Source organism: Ambystoma mexicanum, chromosome 4p (assembly GCF_040938575.1).
Source record: "Ambystoma mexicanum isolate Mex_15411 chromosome 4p, UKY_AmexF1_1, whole genome shotgun sequence".
NCBI lineage: Eukaryota > Metazoa > Chordata > Amphibia > Caudata > Ambystomatidae > Ambystoma > Ambystoma mexicanum.
The window spans coordinates 606,593,687-606,614,145 of NC_090927.1; the positions used below are offsets into that span (position 1 = coordinate 606,593,687).

Consider the following 20,459-nt stretch of genomic DNA (forward strand, 5'->3'; position numbering starts at 1 on the left):
AAAATGCGGACCCATGCCCACTGGTCGCATGGCCCGTTCCTCTTAACGAAATGCACCCAATTTCATGCCAGCTTCAAACTAGCGAGTTTAAAATTAGGTGGATTATCAGTCTCCTCATGGATTATCATCCTCCTCGTACTAAAGAGAATGATGGAAAAGGAAAGAGAGGGCTCCTCGCTCCTTCCAACACTACAACCACCTGTCTCTTAAATCCTCTTGACCCAATGAAAATCATGACTGCAACACTCTTACAGCATCTAATACAACATGTATATCTTGCCAAGTGGCCGCCTTCTGAAAATGTCATCATAAGGGATGTTAAGAGAGGATTATGATTTAGGGAACTCTAGATTCTGGTTGTGAAATGCATCTTTATATTATAAGAATAAACACATGTGCACGCTCACACACACACTCTGATCATGCCCAGAAACCAAACACGTACGCCCTTGCTGACCTTCTCTAAATGATAGTTGATACATGAACTGTTTCACAAGTTAAATTATTATTGTCACCAGCACTGGTGCTGCAGAGTCCCCCTAAGCCCCGCCAGTACAGGTCCCCTCAATTTCTTAAAAGAAATTAAACAAACATAAAAGAAACAGTTTCTTTTTGAAGTCACGGTTCCATCCTTTAACAGAAATAATGTATTTATGAAGTCAAAGTGACTTAAAAAAGAAACCATTTCTTTTTGAAGTAATAGGGCTCCCCTGCCCCCCCCCCCCCCCCAACCCCATGACATGGAGGCCTCGAGATCCTCTGACGATGATGGGAACAAGCGTTCCTGGCTGCTGCAGGGAGCTGGAGGTCTTGTTACCTGGACCAATGGATTCAAGGTAAGAAAATGTATTTTCTTTAAATGTGTGTGCGTGCATGTAAGTGTGTGTGTATATATGAAATGTGCATGAATGAGTGAATGCATGATGTATGGGTGGCTGCCTGGGTGTGCCTGTGTGAGTGTATGGTGAAAGGGTGCATACTTAAACGTATGGGTGGATGGCAGTGCATGTGTGAGTGTATGGTGAAAGAATGCACACTTAAATGTATGGGTGGCTGCCTGGGTGTGCCTGTATGGTGAAAGGGTGGACACTTAAATATATGGCTGGCTCCCTGGATGTTCCTGTATGGTGAAAGAGTGCACACTTAAATGTATGGGTGGCTGGGTATGTGTGTGTGTGCTTTTGTTCAGGGGCGCAACTAAGCCTAAATTTCAGGGGGGGGTGCTAACCCTTCAAATGTTATGATATGATATGATTGTTTATTTATATAGCACCTATACACAATGGGCCTCATTACGACCTCGGCGGTAGCCATGCCGCTATTGGCGGCATGGCTGCCGCCGAAATCGCGTCCGGGTCCGGGTCTCAGAATGAGGAATTACCGGGCCATTCCGAGTTCGGAAGGCCCAGTAATTCCTCCCTCCAAGGACCCGGACCTGGTCCTTCCCCATTCCCATTTCAGCCCCCCATTACGAGTTGGCCCGTTGTTTGCTCCCTCTTATCCCCTCGCGGGACCCGGTAAGCACGCCTGGTTTGACCAGGTGTTGCTTCCTGGGTCCCGCGAGGGGACCTCGTAATGAGGCGGTACGGGGTAAATGGCGCTGGCACCTTTTACAGCACCGTTTACCCCGCACTGCCAGGGTCGTGATGAGGCCCAATGTGTTTTAAGAAGCTTCAAGGCAAGGGAGGGAACAAGGGAAAATACAATGACATACTTACACGGCCATGAACAGCAAGAATGTGAAATTACCTATCATACTCGGCCTGGCGACATTTCAGATAGTGCAAGAGCTAAGACACAAGTAGGAAGAAAATGGGAAAAAGACAGGCGACTACCGTACTAGGGCTGATGACATTTCTGATAGAGCCGGAGAGTTACAAGAGGTGAGGGAGAGGGTAGGAGATAAGAGGAACAAAACAAGTGACTATCAAACTAGGCGTGACGACATTTCAGAAAGAGCTTGAGGGGCGGGCGGAGGAGAACAAGTATGGGAGGGGGAGGAGACATACATTTGTTGCTATCATACTAGGTCCAGGGACAATTCTGATAGAGGAAGTGGATAGAAAAAAGTAGGGGAGGGAGGGAGGAGAGAGGGAGAAGGGAGAGGAGGATAGAACGGACGGAGAATAAAACAGTGAAGAGGAGGAGAGAAGAGAGCGAATACAGTTGCAGAGGTCAGTAACACATAATGTTGCAGGGAACAGAAAATGTAGGCAAGGAATCAAGAAGACGATGGGCACAGCATGATTCTGGGCCAACCTGAGTATAAGATCCAGAGGAGGTCCAGCATGAGAGTTGAGAAGGTGAAGCACCAAGTCAATGTGTCCATAAAGTCAAATCCAAGCATTGGCAACAGGTCAGTGATGGTGAAACCAAAGTGAATCAAGAAAACTCCTGCAGTGAGAAGGTGTAAGGGGGGGAGGAAGAAGGGAAAGAGGAAAGGGGAGTGAGAAAGAAGAGAGCTGGCAAAGCAGGGGGAGGACAAAATGAGGGGCCAGAGAAGGGTGGGGGAGCACAAGGACAATATGGGGGACCAGGGAGGGGCTGGGGTGGCAACAAGGACATCACTGGGGACCACTTAGGTGCTGGGGCAAGAAGGATATCACGGGGGACCAGAGAGGGGAAGGGAGCAACAAGGACATCACGGGGGACCAGGGAGGGGGTGGAGGGCAACAATTACATCACAGGGGACCAGGGAGGGTGTGGGGGTCAACAACAACATCACGGGGGACCAGGGAGGCGTTGGGGGGCAACAATGACATCACGAGGGACCAGGGAGGGGGTGGGGTGCAACAGCGAATCACAGGGGACCAGGGAGGGTGTGGGGGGCAACAGGGACATTACGGGGGACCAGGGAGCGGGTGGGGGCAACAGCAACTTCACAGGGGACCAGGGAGGGGCAACATTGGGGCAGCAGGCAGCGTTCTGGTGGCAGACAGGGGCCTTCGTAGTGGGCCTTAGTTGCTGGTGCCAGCTCCCGCCTTCCGGTGACACTGATTGGGCTAGATGGAAGTCAGTGCCCAACCACAAGGGCCAGGCAGCAGGCTCTCGAAAGAGCCACCAGATGGTAAAAGGGAGTCAGCCATCTTTGAAGTAAGCAGGTTCCAGGTGAACAATGGAACAGCAATCAACCAAGGCACTGGGAAACAACAAAATCTCCAGAATCACGGGTGCGAATGCCAGATAAACACACCAGTGACCATTTAAAGCAACAAAAATGTATTTTGAAACTTAAACGGCCTGTGTCGCACCCCACTTTTAAAATACACAAATGTGCACAAAATCTGACCCAAAATTCGTGAAAGTGCAGGCGGAGGGGCGAAGTTCCCAAGCCATTGCAGGCCTAACTTCAGTATGGAGCAGGAAGGCAGCACCCAGCACATGGCGTTGAAGAGGAGAAATGAAGGAGGGAAGCCTTGCTGGCCTCGTAGTGGGCCGTAATTGCTGGTGCTGGCTCCCGCCTCCCGATGACCCTGATTGGGCTAAGATGGAAGTCAGTGCCCAATCACAAGGGGCCAGGTAGCAGGCTCTTGGAAGAGCCACCAGATGGTAAAAGGGAGACAGCCATCTTTGAAGTAGGCAGGCTCCAGGTGAACAATGGAACAGCAATCAACCAAGGCACTGGGAAACAATGAAATCTCCAGAATAACGGGTGCGGATGCCAGATAAGTCCACCAGTGACCATTTAAAGCAACAAAAACGTATTTTTCAAATTAAATGGGCTGTGCAGCGCCCCACATTTAAAATACACAAAAGTGCACAAAATCTGACCCACAATTCGTGAAAGTGCAGGTGAAGGTGGAGAAGTGAAGTTCCAAAGCCATTGCAGGCCTACCTTCAGTATGGAGCAGGAAGGCAGCACTCAGCACACAGCGTCAAAGATGAGAAATGAAGGAGGGAAAGAATGTTGGGAGAGGCGCTAACTTTAAAGGATGGTGGGGAGGGGCACATTTATTCATTTATTTGTGTGGGGGCATCTAACTTCTTTACGCATTCTAATGAGACTATTCTCATGCAGCTTCAGTGTTACAAGCAGTTAACTCTTTACTTTAAGTCTGAAAGTACCCACTTATGGACTGCTGTGAGAATGAGCAGTCTCCTGTTCCCTCTCTGGTCTTCGAATCACTCCCCTGGTATGCAAGTACTAAACCCACATCACAATTTCAATTGCCTAAACAATGCAGTATTTGAATGCAGGTACTAACAGTGTAATGCTTTATGTTAGTAATTGCTGGGCCTTTGTTAACAGTGAAACCCAGGCACCATTTAACATCTGTGCCGTGTTCTGTCTAGCAATGGCTCTGTAGGTCAGCCAGGTCGAGTCAACATAGCCCACAATTTTGGGGGTAGAGGGGTTGAAGCCCATTCAGCTCAATGGTGTTGCGCCACTGCTTACTTTCAATGCCTTGATTACTTATTGGTAATCTTCATTACTCCTATTCTTCCTTGTCTAAGGACTTGTGCATGGGGCACTTTGCCTCATACACAAGCACTGGGATGAGGTAGAGGGGCATGGTGGTAGTGCAGTGTGCATCGTACCCCTGTAGCAGCAGAGTGTGGCGCGACCCATGATTTGTTTACAAGCTGGGACGAGATGGGGGCCCTGTCAGCATGGATCGCAGGGGGCCTCCCAAATGTTGTGCTACGCCACTGGTTACCCGCCACCTCTGTTTCTCCTCACAGGTATTTCTGGTTACCCAGGACCTTGTCTCATGGGCCTGCAATGTCAGGCAACCACACCCAGGCAGCTTCAGTACAATGAGGCGCACAAACCTGGAATCCCATGCATTGGGCACTGTAAGGAAGGCATGGCATCAGATAAAGGGCCCCTTCAGCATAGCTGGCAGAGGGCCCCCCAAATAGTGTGCTACGCCACTGGTTACCCGCCACCTCACCTCTGCCTCTCCTCAGGTATTTCTGGTTACCCAGGAGCTTGTCTCATGGGCCTGCAATGTCAGGCAAACACACCCAGGCAGCTTCAGTACAATGAGGAGCACAAACCTGCAATCCCATGCAGTGGGCACTGTAAGAAAGGCATGGCATCAACAGTAAGCCAGACACAGGTGACCACAGTTCAAGGGTGTCGATTGAACTTCAACAAGGGTATGATGTATGCCTATCTAATCCTAAATCTACAGATGGGAGCCAGCTATGACCATCAAATAATAATAATGCAGTCCTTGTGGTGTCTTGTCAAAGAAAAAGAAAGAAGTGTTCACAAAAATGATATGTCAGGATGTTCAGGCCGTTGGCCTCCATTCCACACGTTTTCAGCACAGAATAAGGTGGTTCACTCCAGCGTAGCACAGTCTCTGGCTTCTTCGGCATGAGGATACAATTCAATCACTATCATCAGGGCCTTCCGTGACCAAGTCTTTTTACTAATCAAAGTCTTCTTAATTCAGAGTGCCTGATGTACCAAAACGAATGAAAAGTTCTTTACTTCTTACAAGCATTTAATTCAGGTGATTGATTCATTTTTCACCCTGAATCCCCCCTCAGCCTGGCTCAGATCCCTTTATACAATGTTCATTGAATATTCTTTCTCAGTTGACTCACGGTTCACCACGAATCCCTCTCGGCCGGGCTCAGATCATTCTATATAATGTTCAATACTTTGGACCCCCCTCCTCTGGGCTCAGATCCCCTTTTATACAATTAGCCTCACTCAGCTGGGCTCGGACCAATGTCCTTGAGAATTAACTATCGAAGACTTTCGAATGTGCACAGGGTTTAGCTTGACCAGTTGCAGGACCTCTTTGATTCCACAATTCTTTTTTACAACAACATCTTTCAGTTGGATACCTGACAGAGACTTTCGAATGAGCACCCACATGGTGCTGGACCACTATGTTTACGGTATTGGTCTTGGCTTCAAGAGTTCAGTCACTCATCTGCTGTTTTAATTATTCACGTCATTCATCGCATATGTTTCACACACTGTTCTTCTTCAGATCTCTCTATACAATGTTGCCGCTTGCAACCTTGGCGCTAAAACAGCCCGGTCTGCTATCAGTCTCCCTGACTCACCGGCTGTGCTGACTTTACTGGCGCTGCTTTGTTGTAGGAGCAGATTACAGTACCACGGCGGCAAACGCTTCACCCCGCCTTGGCTATCAACACGGGAGAGTCCCAGGTACCTCCGACACACAATGCAGGTCTGTTCAGCTTTAATTCCAGGTCTCGTGTTATTTATTCTCAAAGGCTCTTGAAAGTAACAGTCTTTCTCTGAAAAGGTTCAAGGGCACTTCCCTCCTTGCAACCCTCTCCAGTCTTGCTGTCTTTCTCCTCATATTAAACTTCCATCTTGGAACTTCTGCTTCCTCATGTGCTTTGCCTTGCTCAAAGTGTGCTTTCATGCTCCACCTTTTATCCGTGTGGGGAAGTGTGATGGAAGTCAAGTGTGTGTAATTATCAGTAATTGCCTGACTCTGCCTGACCATTGTGTTGGGACATGTCAGGTTGTGAAAACAAAATCAAAATATCGAGGCTGAGTACCCCAAAAGGAAATACACCGAACACGGGTTACAAAGGAACATACAAAGATCTTTATTTTATACTGAACAGTTTTCCAAGAAAAGTAACAGATAGCTATCAGCCCTCACTACAACACAACGAACTCCAGCGTGGTTCAGTGTGCTTAGTGAGAGACGCTGTACATTAGAATTTGTTGCTCTTTTATACCATCTGCGAACATGATGTCCAACCCTACTTCGGTTAATATTCCTCTTTACTTTACTGATCTAGGGTTCATGCCGGGTTCAGACCATTACATGCATAGGGATTGCCTTTAATACATTCGCCAAAAAGCCTACACGGTAACAGTGTATATATATTAGGATTTCTCATAAAGGTCTTCTCAAACATTAATGCAATTTAGTTAAAGAAGTGTTCTTAGTTCAGTATTTGGATACATTGTTCTTAACATATGCTTGTGGATTAGTTTCATTGCACGAGTAATCCTTTTCACACAGGTCAGCGAAGGACAAGGTCTCAGTTCACGACCCCAACAAGTGGCCTGCAGGCAAGTTACATATTAATTACACACAGAGGTCAAGACAGCCATGTTGTATTTCGGAATGACATCGTCACCATTTTAACTCACAGGGTGACTTTACAGAGAGAACCTAAAATGGCGGATTGACCTAAAATGGCGGTTTACATTGATTCTAAGGTCAGGACCTTGCAACACGGATTTCTTCGCAAGTGGCTTACAAGCAGCTTGGCGTAGGCCAATATACATATATTCGTTGCAATAGGAGGTACGATATAATTTCCCGTTTGACAAACCCTCCTTTTGGCCTATGCCAAGTGCTAAACTACTTCGGATCTCCTTGCAAATAACTCCATGCATCATTGTCCATGCACCCTGAATCACTGTCAGAAATATCTATTGCCATCATATCATTCGCTAAAATTTCCTTTAACATGTATTCCTTGGAGGTTTTATCCGGGGCATACACTTTATGTCCTATCGTACCTATCACTTGTGCCCAACATCCTCCTAGCATCGAACATATACTAGGTAGACACTGGATACAACAACAAAGGAACAACAGAATTCCCAAAATGATCAGTAGGACCGAAAGTATCTTCCAACTGCAAGATCGCAAGAAGTCCCAGAACCAAGCGCTAAGATCCCAGTTTCCCTCGGGAACATGCACTTCTGAACTAGGGACGTGCAGATTCTGTATTGCCTTGAAGATAGTTGGGGAGGAATCTGGCACGAAAACACAGCAAGCGGACCCCACTAATTTACACACTCCACCACGTTCAGCCAGAATGACATCTAATGCCATCCGGTTCTGAAGCGCTACTAGTCTTATCACTTTCTGTTCTAATGTCATATTATAGAGTATGTCCGTGGTCCGGTTGATGGTTCTCTCCAGTACTCTCGCTAGTCTTCTGATATCTTCGGAATTCCCTATCTGTCCCCAAAACGGCACAAATGATTTTGCTACATCTCCCAAGACCTGTGCTGGAGTGTCACCATTCTCGTCCCGCCGTGGACCTGCCTTTGAAACCTCTACTGTACTACCTATAAATACCTCAGGTAACAGGATCCCTAAATAACAGGTTCCCTGCCAATTCCTGGGCAACCATGGAAATGCTACATTACCGCAAGCAAAGTAGACAAGTTCGCCTGCATACAAAGGTCTGCCTTCCCCAGTCAAATTTGCAACGTTGGCACAATCTCTAAAATCTCCCATTGACTGAGTACCATTCCTCTGTATGCAGAAAGAAACTGAATCGGGGCTATGGTTAACAGTGTAAGAAGGAGGCATGGCATCCTTATTGCCTATCGGAGCCATCTTGAAGGAAATCAAAGATTGGAAAGGACGAGACAGTCTATCAGAACGCCTAATAGAAGCAACGTTAAGCTTACTCCTATTTGTGAAAAGCGAGCATCCCAGGGGAGTCAGAACACGTTTCTCAAAGCTATTCAAATTAGTACCATCAAAGTTCCCCGAGATGCTATCGTTCCAACAGCCAAAGAACAATGCTCTAAGAGAAGCATAACAAGCAGTTGTCAAAGGTAACGGATGAATATATCAACCTAGCCCCTTATCCCTGTGTTGCGGTAAATGTGAGCAGACCCAACAGTTGGACTTATTAAAAATGGCATGCGTGGCATTCATGATAAGTAGCAGAGTATTATTGTGGTACCTTTGTCTATGCTGGAAGTCCCTAGGGGACAGAGTATGCAAATGTACGAAGGGAGTAGGAACAGTAGGTACATTTTCAGTCGGTAACAAGGACTCTAAAGGATGAGTTTCCTCGAGGTACCATAAGCCTAAAACAGTGACTATTATTAAACCAAATATTATTATAAGAACACAGCAATACGTTTTCGGGGCCCAAGTACTTTGTCCATTATCCCGGTTGGTCACACAATCATTTACAACTCCCATACAGCGGTAGCGGTGGCAGGCATTGTAGTCTTCAAACGGAAACCCCCAATGTTCGTTGCTGGCGACCTCCCAGCCGCGCGACTTCTTAGTCCTTCCACAACCCTAGCCAACAGAATCCCCTTTCTCAAATTTGGGAAAAAACAAGCCCTCGATGATCCTTTCCTTCTTCAGATGCACAGCCAAACTGTGCCGTAAGTCTATCAGATGCACAGCAAAACCGTGCCGTAAGTCTATCAGATGCACAGCAAAACCGTGCCGTAAGTCTATCTTCTTGGACACAGATTGTACCTTGCTTTTCCCGGTACTGATTGATCTGCAAACAATGTGTCATCACTTCCCGTTGGAAGCAACGTATCAAAAACAAGTGAAGATGCCGAATTTGAAACAGCAGTTTCCGGAAGCAAAACTTTTGGAGAGTGTGGAGACAAAATGGCAGGTTTCCCAAGCCTCACAGGCTCAGAAAGATTCTCCGATACACTCTGATTGCTAATTACTGCTTTGGGATTGTTGGTTGCAGCATTAGTGAGGGGTTCTGTTTCTTCTGTATCGTCTGGCACTGGGTGAGGAAGTTTCTTGACGTGCGACGCGTGGATCCTGTTCTTTCTGCCAGAAACCCGCACCGCCGTCTGTGTGACCAACAGGACCTGGAATGGGCCCCACCAGCGAGGTGCAAGGCAGGAAGAGCGCTCAAATGCCTTGATGAGCACCCAGCTCCCAGGCCGTATGCTGTGTCCCGGGCCCTCGTATTGCACAGGTAAAGCCTCTTGCACCTGGTGATAAATCAAATACAGGTTTTTAGTCAACTGGCTACAATAATCTGAAAGTAATACATTTTCAACATTTCTCAAACATCTACATTTAGGAAGGTTCCAGATATTGGCCGGTCTTCCCATTACCACCTCAAATGGAGAGAGCCCAGTCTTAGTTTGAGGGGTTGTACGCATGGCTAATAACACGATCGGTAAGGCGTCCGGCCATTTTAATTTAGTGGCGGCACACGTCTTAGCGAGCTTGTTCTTGATGATACCAGTGTGTCTTTCTACTAGTCCGGCGCTCTGAGCGTGTCTGGCCGAATGGAACCGTTTGTCGATCTGTAACGCCGCACATATCTGCAGAATTACAGCAGCGACAAAATGTGGACCATTGTCCGACCAGATGACTCTTGGTAGCCCGAACCGCGGGAAGTATTCTTTTAACATGGTTTTCGCAGTAGTCATGGCCGTAGCATCTTTGACAGGGAAAGCCTCAACCCATTTACTAAAAGCACAGATGACCACTAATACGTACTTCATATTGTTGCACCGTTCCATTTCAATAAAGTCGAAATGGATGACTTCGAAGAGGACAGAGGGTGGCCCAAAACTTCATCTTGGAGTTGCTGTCCCCTTTCCCACATTATGTTGTAGGCAAATCGTGCAGTCCTGAACATAGCGCTGGTCAATTTTCTAAATTTTGTCATTTGGCCAAACTTTCTCTAACATTTTCGTGACTTTCTGGGCACATATATGCGTAGGACCATGATGACCATCATCATTACATAAGCGTCAGGGAGTAGCGATATCCCTTCAACTATGTCCACCCAACACCCGTCATCATTGAGTTTCCCCAAGCCTTCAGCCCACCTCTTGGATTCTTCTAACGTGGCATCGGCTTGGATATCCCGTACAGCCCCAACACCCTCGTCCATTGCATAGGCATTTACAGTCTCCCTTGAAACATACATCTCCGTACAGAGATCTGTAGCAGTTTGTCTAGCTATCTGATCAGCGAAAGCATTCCCTTTTCCTATGTCATCTGTAATCTTTCGATGTGCTGCACATTTTATGACGGCTAACTGAGTAGGGAGCGCAAGCGCTGAGAGCAGTTGTACTATTAGGGAGCCATGTTGGATTTTGGTGCCATGTGAAGTTAGGAGCCCTCTCTCTGACCAAAGTCCCCCAAAGTTGTGAACCACCCCAAAGGCATACTGACTATCAGTATATATGTTTACTGTAAGCCCTTCGGAAAGTTCACAAGCTCTGGTCAATGCTATAATCTCTGCGGCTTGCGCAGAGTTATGCGTGATTCTCTTGGTTTCCACAACCGTGCTTAATGTGGTGATTGCATAAGCAGCTGTGGATGTACCATCCGGGGGTTTGAAGCAGGAGCCATCACAAAACAGCTCTCCTTGCGGATTGTCCAAAGGAGTGTCTTTCAAATCAATTCTACCCTTTGTCTATTGTTCGGTAGTATACAGACAGTCATGTGACTTCCCATCGCCGCAAGCAGTACCTTGCGGGAACGGTAGGCGTTCTGCCGGATTAAGAACACAACACCTCTTAATTTGGATGTGAGGAGCAAACAAGATCAATTCATATCTCGTCAACCGTGCGGAAGTGAGGTGTTGCGTTTGGGTTCGGTTCAGTAGAACATCTACAGAGTGAGGCACCATCAGGGTTAGATCATGGCCTAGGACCATTCCCTCAATCTGTTTTACAGACGCAGCAGCAGCAGCGACAGCTCATAAACATCTTGGCAAAGCGCATGCTACAGGATCAAGGGCGGAAGAAAAGTAACCGCACAGCCTATTCTTCCCTCCATGTTCCTGCGTTAATACAGCCAAAGCACATCCATCACATTCATGCACAAACAATACAAAGGCCTTTTCATAGATTGGTGTGCCCAAAACTGGTGCTGAGCATAATACAGTCTTGAGCAAGTCAAACAATTGCTGGTGTTCCACATTCCACGGCAATGGTGAAGAAATGCCCTTCTTTGTCAAAGCCAACTTCGGTTTGATCACTAGTGAAACATTTGGGATCCGCAACCTACAGTAAGAAGCCATACCTATCAAGGCTCTAACTTCCTTCTGTGTATTTGGGACAGACATGCCAGAAATGTGTTTTATTCTTTCAGGTGTCAATCTTCTTCCCTCCTTTGACAGGAGATAGCCTAAATAGGCGACCTCCTGGCAACAATATTGAAACTTTTTAAGCGAAGCTTTGTGACCATGTTTAGCTAGATGAATAAGCAACAACACAGTGCCCTCCTTACAGGCGCTCTCAGAGTCAGCAGGTAAAAGCAGGTCATCAACATACTGAAGCAATGTACAAGTAGAGTGCAGTTCAAGGGTATCAAGCTGTTATTTCAAAGCCCTACTGTAGATGCTAGGACTCTCTGTGTAACCTTGAGGTGCACGAGTAAATGTGAACGAGCGTCCCCTAAGGTGAACGCAAACAAGTATCTACTATACTTGTGTATAGGAATACTAAAGAAAGCATTCTTCAGGTCCACAACACTAAAGTAAGTGGCTGTAGCTGGAATCATTGTCAATATTGTCGTCACATCAGGCACAATTGGAAATTGCCGAGCAACGACTTTATTAACGGCGCGTAAATCAATTATGAAACGGAATGGAATTGCATTATCGCCTTTCTTGTACACGGGTAAAATCGAACTATTGCCAAACTTCCTGAAATTTCCTCAATCACCACGCCATGCACAAAATCGGAAACAATGCATTTCAAAGCTTGCTCGCCCTCAACTGAAATCTTATACTGGGGAATGCGTGGTAGCTCAATTCCATGTTTCAAGACTATCTTAACAGGCTCAATCTGCAAAACACTGACATCATTGTCGTCAATAGCCCATAAGTACTCTGGTACATCAGTGAATTCTGGCGGCAAAGGTCTAGTTAAGAATTGAGAGACAGAAAGTTGCTGTGGTGAAATCGTCAAGCGCACTCCATCGGAAGAATAATACATTATTGCATTTAATTCTTTCAATAGATTTAAACCTAGCAAATTCTCTCCACAATTTGAAGTCAAAAGGAATGGACAGTGGTCCGTAAAGGGACCCAAAGAAATAGGTACCGGAGAAGAAACTGGACAAACAACTGGTGTGCCAGAAAACCCTACAGAAACATTAGTTTGCCCTGGCAGTGGAATGTTTGGAACCCGTGAATGATCAATGGAACACTTCTGTGCTCCAGTATCTATCCAAAACTGATGTTTCCTATATCCTACTACCATTTCAACGTAGGGAACTTTCTGATTGATGGGAATAGGTATAGGTTCCAAAACCTGCTTCGGGCAATCCTAACGAAACAGAATATCATCAAAAGGAAGCTCTTCAGATAGATATGCAGCAGAAGGATGATAACAATTTGTTCCTAGTATCCACACTTGGAGTCTGATTATCCTGTGAGAAAGGTTGCAGAGGATCCTGTGCAAACTGACCTCTACCAGGGCCCCCTACACCAGGCGACCTCTGGATCGTCTACCCATATTCCCAAATTTGTTATTCGACCTCTGTCGAAGGACGGGCATTGTGCACGCCAATGACCCTCTTGTCGACAATAGGCACACTGGTTAATGTTCACAGGACCCAAGGGCACATTCCCTTGTGGAACATACTGACCTCTAATCTGCGAACAACCCCCTCTGGGGCCTCTAACAATTTGCTGTAATAATACTGTAGTCCTTAAATCGCCTTTTCGTTTTTCAACTCTATCTTTTTCATTGTTGACACGATTCTCGTAGTACTGAGCCATGTGCAGTACTTCTGATTGGGACTTCGCCTGCCAAACGCTCTCAGAAGACATAATTTGTGACTGGATGTCGGGCAGCAACCCACGCACAAATTTGTCCACAAATAATCTTTTCCCAGACTCTGTGCCTAAGTCTTGTCCGCTGAAATCCGAGAATACCTGTTCAAACCAATTAAAGAACTCGGTAGCACCCTCAGACTTTCCTTGGACACAGGCCGTAAGTTTGTCCCAAATAATTCTTTTCTCATGAATTATGGTTTTCAATTTTGCAATAATTCTACCAGGCAAAGTTAATATCACCTGGGGCGGTCTTTCACCAGCTGGCCTTTCTCCATCGAATCTAGTCATGTTCGCCCATGTATCTCCCAACCCTGGTACGTCATCTATAGTCCTAACTTGTTTCCACAAATCTACGGGCAGGAGTACAGGAAATAACAAATCAATATCACCTAGGGTGAACACTGAAGACTGCAAGACGGACTCTATTTCTTTATAGAATCCTTTCGGATTTTTCCTAATATCAGGAATACATTGTCTAATAGTATTCACTTCCTGTCTTGAGAACGGGACGTGAACAAATTGTGAAAGATAATGTGCAGGAATGTCTGCAGCGACTATACCCGCCGCAGCATTGGCCGCAATCTCAACCTTCGGGACAAATGTCGGAGGAACCTCTCTCATAGGCAACTGAGAAGTAGGCAACTCCGAACGCTTACTAAGCAACAGAGCTAAGTCGAGCGCTAAAGCAGTCGAAGAAGTGTCAAGTGAAAAAGCTCTCTTATAAATACTCAATAACTCTGTGGGACAGCTAATTTTTCTCTTTACACAATCATCCTGTAGGTACTCTATCATTACCTGTATCACTTTTCTCTGCATTTCTGGCGTATACTGATTGTATGTGTCATATACCTCAACTGTAGTTATCGACATATCTGAAATCCATCTAAGCGTGTCTTTCATGCAAATTCGTGCTTTCTCAGATATCAATTTACGACAAGGAAGGAACAGTTTCTGTACATACATACTTTCCCCCTCGTCATCCTCATTCTGTAACCTTTCCAACTCCTTTCTATACTCAAATAACCTCTCGACATGCTCATTTACTTTCTCCACAGTGTCTCTTGAAAACGCTGAAGGGTTTAGATCCCTTAACCCTTGCGGGAGATCTGTATTATTTAATTTGCCCCACATTACACATAAATGAATCCCTAAACCTTCAATAAAAACATTTTTCTCGGGAAAATTATCCATATTAAAAAGTGTGGCAAAAACATTAGCTTGATCATCTCTCTCCATACAATGCTTAGCCCATGCAATCAAATCCCGTTTCTTCTCTGGCGGTACAGTATTGCGAGTGACAACCCTTGACCCCGCACCCTGTTCGACCATAAGCGGCACAAGACCACTTGAAGAGGGGGAGCAGGCAAATTCAATGGAGGTACTGTTACTGGTGCAATAGGAAGGGGTGGAGGAATAAGTGGAGGAACAGTAACTGGAGGAAGAGGAACATTAGGAGGAGTAGGAACAACAGGAAGAGGCAAAGCAGCAGGAAGAGGAACTTACGGAGGTGGCGCAGAGGCACCTGGCCTTCGTTCATTTAACAGTTTGTCGATGAATTCGTCGGAAACATGAAGGTCTTTAGAAGGATACATTTTCTGAATTCCAAGTGAGAAAGCCCTATCCATATTCCTAGTCGACTCAGAATGTTTATCTTGGTCATATAATAATGCTTTCGTTATAATAATTCGGCGTTCTTCTTATGACGGCGCACATGTTTTTCTCTACTCTTAAGTTGCTGCAACGCTTCTTTTTTCCATTTCTGCAAAACATTGAATGCTGCAGGTCTAGCCTTTTTCTTTAATAGAATTGACTCTAAATACTCAATACGAGGGATTTCAAAACTACCATTGGTTGGCCACTGAGGTTCGGAGGCATGACTGGTTTGTCTGTGCCAAATATCATTAAACACTATACTTCCAATGCCATGCTTACAGTGCATAGTACACGCCGGCGACCCCTCCTGTGGTGCTGGACAGCTAAATTCCAAAGATTGTCTATCGCTGTGGAATAACGCCCTGAAGCAGGTGGACAATTTCCCAGGCATATCGAATTATTGGTGTTACCTGGTCAATAATTGTGTCTGCAGATACAATACGCCAAAATCAAATTATCAGGATATTTAAGAATCAGGTCACGACTCACCTGATCAGTCCTAAGGAGGTCCGATCGGATTTCAGAGAATCTTACCTAACTAATCTTACCTCGTGTTTGATGATTTCGGCAAATCTGCTCGCCTCGATAAGTGGACCCTGGTCAAGATGCCGTCTCGGACAACAAGCTAATCGTCCAGGGATCGGGTCATGCAGCGCTGCTGAGGTGTCGCTTCTCGTTCAGAAGGGGCCCTTTATTTTGTCACACCGTCCAATCCCGGTCCGATAGCATGTGTCAACCTTCGACAATCCGGCATCAATCTTGAGGGTCCCTATTCGGGCGCCAATTGTGAAAACAAAATCAAAATATCGAGGCTGAGTACCCCAAAAGGAAATACACCGAACATGGGTTACAAAGGAACATACAAAGATCTTTATTTTATACTGAACAGTTTTCCAAGAAAAGTAACAGATAGCTCTCGGCCCTCAGTACAACACAACGAACTCCAGCTTGGGTTAGTGTTCTTAGTGAGAGACGCTGTACATTAGAATTTGTTGCTCTTTTATACCATCTGCGAACATGATGTCCAACCCTACTTTGGGTTAATATTCCTCTAATACATTACTGATCTAGGGTTCATGCCGGGTTCATACCACTATATGCATAGGGATTGCCTTTAATAGATTTGCCAACAAGCCTACACAGTAACAGTGTATTTTAGGATTTCTCATAAAGGTCTTCTCAAACATTAATACAATGTAGTTAAATAAGTGTTCTTAGTTCAGTATTTGGATACATTGTTCTTAACATATGCTTGTGGATTAGTTTCATTGCACGAGTAATCCTTTACACATATATCAGCGAAGGACAAGGTCTCAGTTCACAACCCCAACAAGTGGCCTGCAAGCTAGTTACATATTAATTACACACAGAGGTCAAGACGGCCATATTGAATTTCGGAATGATATCGTCCACCATTTTAACTCACAGGGTGACTTTACAGAGAGAACCTAAAATGGCGGATTGACCTAAAATGGCGGTTTACATTGATTCTAAGGTCAGGACCTTGCAACACGGATTTCTTCGCAAGTGGCTTACAAGCAGCTTGGCGTAGGCCAATATACATATATTCGTTGCAATAGGAAGTATGATATAATTTCCCGTTTGACAAGGTATATGGCTCCGGTGTTAGTCCGGTTTCTCTCACAGTGACCTGTTCATGAGAAAGTGTTTATGTCCAGAAAGGTGGCGGGGGGTTCAGTTCCTAAGTATCCTACCTGGTAGGATAGGTAAAAAAGTGTTACAGGGAAGGGGATACTGCATCTCACCGTCTGGTGACCCACTTCCACTCCCCGAAGAGCCCTCATCCAGGTGATTCTCCCGCACTGGTCCACCCCAAGAACTGGATCCAAAAGCGATGACTGTGTCCTGGCCACTTGGATGACAGATCCCCGGGGACTAGCGGGTGAGACACATTCAGGTTTCTCACAGTACTAAATGTATTAAAAACCATTTTCATTTCCTAGACAGGGCGTCCAGGGCCTTCCTGTAGAAACCTGAGGAGTTGAGTCTCAGCATTGCAGTGTGTGGCCTGCCGCACATCATCTTCATCAGACGCATTGTGCCAATGACCGTGAGGAAGAGGAAGATAATGAGTTAGATGATAATGATGGTCGGCCTGACAATCAGTCAGGAGGCGCTGGAAAGCTACACTGTGACAATGTGGAAGGGTGAATCCTGTGTGACTAATGTACAATTTCAGATGATGGCAAAAAAGTTTCATTTTACAATTGAAAAAATGTGATTTTAAGACAAATGACTACCTTACTTAATGATAAAGGTCATTTTACTGTGTTTTTGAACGATTTTATTTTTCAGTTCAAGATTGAAAATTGGCAAATTGCACTTTGCAATAAGAGCAAGCCTCAAAAGTTTATCAATGATTTGATGCAAGCACTTTACACTCACGAATACATGGCCACGCATAGCCTGACGGGTGCAAAGTCATCGTCTTCAAAAGACAGAGCAGCAAAGCCGGCTATGAATCCAAACGAGGTCCAAGAAATAATAGGTGATTTCTTTGCTCTTTTAAATCTGCTGGTTTTCTTATATTTGCATTTTTTTCAAACGCCATTTTTCTGGTTATTATCAGTGCAGGCTGAAAACATGTTATAGACCTAAAGTGCGTGTTTAATTTACAAAAAATGTAATGTTTAAAACTGTAAGTCATTTAGTATGCAATTTTTTGCACCATCGAGAAGGCATGGGGGCGAGGGGCGTTATTTGGGGCATAGAGGCAAGCTTGGTAAGGGAAGGAACAACTTTGGGGATAAAATGGAAGTAAATGCTAATTCAAACACTACATGTTCCTCACAAAATTAGTGAGCAAAAGTGGGTGATCTCGTGAGCTGTTCATGCACTAAATGGGCTGTTTCTGACTTTTTATAGTGACATGTTTACATTCATATGTGTAGCCACTAAAAAGCGCTGTTCTGTTTGAGGATGGCCAGAAACAGCACTAGTTGGACTTTGCTGTTATATTAATGACAGTTACATAGTGGCAAAATCTCTCTGGCAATAGCGTTCCTTGTGTTGTGAGAGTTGTTTCTAAATGCTGTTATCTGCATTATTTAAAGGTTCTTCATGGAACTTGTTCTAAGTGGCAGGTCCAAGGTACGGGAATGTCCATCACCCCGTTAGAGGGATTGTAAAAGCAAGGGATTTGTAGCATGGCTGGCGTGTTGGTATGCAGTTAGATTTTGGTATTTCACTTAGTGATTCAATTTTTGAAGTATTCTGGGGCAGTTCCATAGATGACGTTGTGTGTCACTGAGACAATTTTGCCATCTGGCAAGGGTGTAGAAATGCTGACTTTTTTCATCTTTATTAATTAATACAAGGATGCAGGTAATTGCATCTCACAAAGGGTAATCTGCTAATCAGATCTAGCTTTCATTAACTCCATGCCATAACCATAGTGGACACCTGTGCCCTGCTGCACCAGAAGCCTGATCTGCATCTCCTACTGTCCAGTAGCACAAACCATGTTCAGGGGTCACAGGTACCCTCTTGGCAGCTGCAGTGATAGCCAAGTCTCTGCTGCGCAGGGGCTGCCTTTAAGGTATGCACCCCTGTTCTAAAACCACATAACTATGAGAGTTACTATCCCAGGGGCAGTTGTAAGCTTTAAAGCTAAGGCATACTTGGGTTAGCGTACAGCGGCTAGCATCTCTCTTACTTATTACAGCAACATCAATTTGTAATCATACAAGTGTCAGCACTGTGAGCACAGCTCAACTGTGGAAGGTTTATGTGTATTCTGGTCAAACAGCCTGGCACTGCCAAGTGACAGGGTAGAAGACTGGATGGCTATGGGATTAGCCTTTGTGAGGTCAAGTAATAGATCTCTCTAGTAAGCCAGCCTCTAAGCAAGAGCTGGCCTGGGAAGCAGTAATCAAAAGGCACACGCATCCCAAACGACTAGACTCACACCAGGGTACTGCATACCAAAATGGCTTTTTATGTTATTAACAAGAGAAGGTGTTGGAGTTAGCGTAGTGTGACGATTCACGGGATCTCGTCACTTCTCCCCATAGTGGAGCTCTTTTCTTTGTGGCTAAGGAGGTGAACCCGCTATGCAACATTCCCCTTAGGGGTGGCGGTAAGCAGGACCTCACAGGGAGAGACTCCCCTCTTGGGGACAAGAACTCTGGTTCCATCAAGGAACTCCCTAGACCCCTCTATGAAAAGCCACTATGACCATCATAACCTCCTGAGAACCATCCTAAACAAGTCACTGTTTGTTATTGTAACATCATAACAAATAACCAATAAAAAGACAAACATACTGATAAGAAGAACAGTATGCCTAAAATCAAGATTACTCAGTTGTTGGAATTCAACCATAATGGGACAAAGAAGATCGAGTGAGTAACAAAGAATGCTCAGGGAACAGAGACAAGGGACTACAGGTCTATGCTTGGGAGGATCCAGCACTTACCAATAAAAAGGAAAGAAGGACCAACATACAATATTGGTGAAGCCCAGGAGTTTCAGACCTGGAGAGAGAAAAAACAGTAGAGTCCAGTAGGGCCTCGGTCGAGAGGACGCTGGCAACTAAGAAGGGTAGGAGACACAGAGAGGGCAGGGAGCCAATCCGTGTATGGCCAAGAAGGAAAGTCAAGGAAGTTACGTGACCCATATGAGGTGAAACGCCTGGTCGTCAAACGACGCTGAGATCGCAGTAGAAGGGACTCTGTGGACCAGCGCACTGGAGCAGAAAGAAAGAAGAGACGTTAGAAGTGTTCGAGCAATGAGAGAGAGAGCTCTACCCCTCAGGAAAAACTGGTGATACCAATCCGACAGAGCAAATGTAATGGGAGTGGCGGGAGACCCGTTAGGGGAACAGGTCAGGAAGAGCACAACGAGAGTCCTCAGACTCGTCCCAGTGGTTGTGAATGCATTAAAGAAAGGGGCGAGTATGAAGGGACTCATCAAACTCGTCCCAGTGGTTGTGAATACCCTAAAGAAAGTGAAGAGTACCACAGGACACATCATATTCATCTTATTGGTTGTGACTCCCTTGAAGGAAGTGAAGGGTATCGAGGGACTAATCATACTCATCCCAGTGGTTGTGAATACCTTAAAGAAAGTGATGAGTACCAAGGGACTCCTCATATTCATTCCAGTTGTTGTGAATACTTTAAGGAAAGTGAAGAGGCCTTTGAAATACAGTTCATTCAGCTCAGGAAGTGGTCAAAATGCAAACCAAGGATAGAAAGAAAGAGACACTGCAAGATTCTCAAAGGAATAAGGGCAAGAGCCTATCTTTATAAACCAAGGAAATGTATTTAAAGAACGACTGGGGC

At 45.4% G+C, this 20,459-nt stretch overlaps 1 protein-coding gene across 1 annotated transcript in view; it reads left to right on the forward strand.

Moving 5' to 3' along the window:
- The window catches only part of BEND6 (BEN domain containing 6), an 886,671-nt gene that overhangs the window by 483,369 nt on the left and 382,843 nt on the right, over positions 1 to 20,459 (forward strand). The window contains exon 5 of the mRNA XM_069606174.1: positions 17,470 to 17,662. Within this exon, the coding sequence (XP_069462275.1) occupies positions 17,470 to 17,662 (193 nt within the window). The remainder of the gene's footprint in view (positions 1 to 17,469; positions 17,663 to 20,459) is intronic.